This window comes from Trichoderma citrinoviride, assembly GCF_003025115.1.
Source record: "Trichoderma citrinoviride strain TUCIM 6016 unplaced genomic scaffold BBK36scaffold_222, whole genome shotgun sequence".
In the NCBI taxonomy this organism is placed as follows: domain Eukaryota; kingdom Fungi; phylum Ascomycota; class Sordariomycetes; order Hypocreales; family Hypocreaceae; genus Trichoderma; species Trichoderma citrinoviride.
The window spans coordinates 1-1862 of record NW_020194930.1 but is presented as its reverse complement, the minus strand read 5'-3'; the positions used below and the strand labels follow the sequence as shown (position 1 = coordinate 1862).

The 1862-nt window shown below is 65.5% G+C and overlaps 1 protein-coding gene across 1 annotated transcript; it reads left to right on the top strand.

Annotated features, from left to right (window-relative positions):
• Positions 1–490: 490 nt before the first annotated feature.
• Positions 491–1836, top strand: BBK36DRAFT_1094956 (hypothetical protein; the record flags this gene model as incomplete). Its single annotated transcript, XM_024889071.1, has 2 exons — positions 491–1052; positions 1118–1836. Coding segments are annotated over 2 exons (1281 nt in total), but the record flags the coding sequence as incomplete, so codon positions are not given.
• Positions 1837–1862: the final 26 nt, after the last annotated feature.

The following is a 1862-nucleotide window of genomic DNA, read 5'->3' as shown; positions in this document are numbered from 1 at the left end:
GATCGCAGCCACCCGCTCAGGCCCGATACTGCACCGTTCGCCTCTTGACTTCGTTTTGTTTCTCTTCGGCTTCTTCAGCCAGAGTCAACACGCAATGGATCGGAACCGCTCTCGATCATCGCGATGGCGCTCTGCCTCATCGCCGCGGCGCGTCGAGGACGAAGAGGTCGACCCGCACACTGTCGTTTCAGCGCCTGCGCCCGCAGCAGCAGCACGACCATCTACGGCACCGTCAACATCGCCATCTTCAACAGCCAACAACGGCAACAACAACAACAACAACAACAACAACCTCCAACCGCCACCGCCGCGATACAGCTTCTCCCGTCGCCTGGGGTCGCTGTCTCGCCAATCGCTGAATCCCGCAACGCCCGACGCCGTCGAAGACTCGGAGACGGAGTACTTCCCAACCCTCGACGTCACTTCCAGCGCCATCTCGCGCGCCTCGAGCATACGCCGCGCTCCCTCCACCGTAGGATCAGACGCGGGCCGCCCAACGTACGAGCGCACTCGCCAGCCTAGCATCCGCATCCGCCGCAGCTCGGGCGGCTCGCAGGCGCCCCCGATCGACTATGCGTCCGAGAGTAGCGACACCGACACCGGCACGCGCTACGGCTTACGGCCCCGAAGCATCTCGCAGCCCTCGCCGACGGCTCAGTCCAACGCCGATGGCAACGTCGCCCGGCACTCGCGCCGCGTGCCCCAGCTGGCGCTGCCCCGGCTGACGGAGGAGGGATCGCGCCCGACCATGGCCGAGCTCGGCGTGCCCATGTCGCCGGCGAGGTCGCTGCCGGACCAGCGGCTGGACGAGGACGAGCAGCGCCGCCGCTTGTCCGCCGGCTCGGAGCCCGGGCGGAAGATGACCAGGAAGAGGAAGCTCAGCAAGCTGCTGTGGCCCGGCTCCCTCAATCGCGGCTCTCCCGCTCCGCGTGGCGACACAGAGGCCGGCGGCGATGCCGCGCAGGGACACGCGCAGGGCCAAGCACAGGGTCGCCCCCAGCCGCAGTCGGACGAGTACGGCGAGGGGCTGGTGGACTGGCTCGACATCATTGGTAAGTTGCGTGCAGAGTCTAGAACGAATGCCGGCAGATGCTGACCATTTCTTGTGTGACCACAGATCCCGAGGTCCAGACCCTTTCGACCCTGACCAACGTGCAGAACTCGCTCTTCGTGCCTGATCTCGGCCCTTGGATCAACCGTCGCCCGACGTACGTGCTGTCACAGCGTGAGGCTGGAACGCATGGTCGACCGGGCCGCCCTGCAGAGCGCGAGGAGGAGCGTCTGCCCGAGATCCCGGATGAGGAGGCGAGGGTCGAGACCGGCGTCGAGCCCACGGCCGAGACTGAGACAGCGGCTCCGACCACGCTGCGCAGGTCCGACACCATCACATCGAGGCTCACGGACTCCCACTACGCTGCGCTGCCCCATGGCTTCAGCCTCGAGGGTTGGACCGAGGAGGAGAAGCGGGAGCTGGACGACCGCGTGCGCCACATGCTGCACTCGCGCCGATCTCGCTTCAAGCGCACCATGAAGGGCTTCGGCCAGTACGTGCGGCGGCCCCTGGGCTTCTTCGTCACGCTCTACGCCACGCTCATCACCCTCTTCGGCCTGGCGTGGGTGCTGTTCCTCATCGGCTGGATCTACGTTGGCGACAAGCAGGTGTATACGATACACATCATCGACAGCGTGCTGGTCGCCCTCTTCGCCATCATGGGCGACGGCCTGGCCCCCTTTCGGGCCGTCGACACGTATCACATGGCCTTTGTAGTGCACTACTCGCGCAAGATTGCCAAGGCCAAGAAACAGAAGCAGAAGCTCAAGGACAAGGAAGCTGCTGTCATTGAGGGTGTCGGCGGCGACAG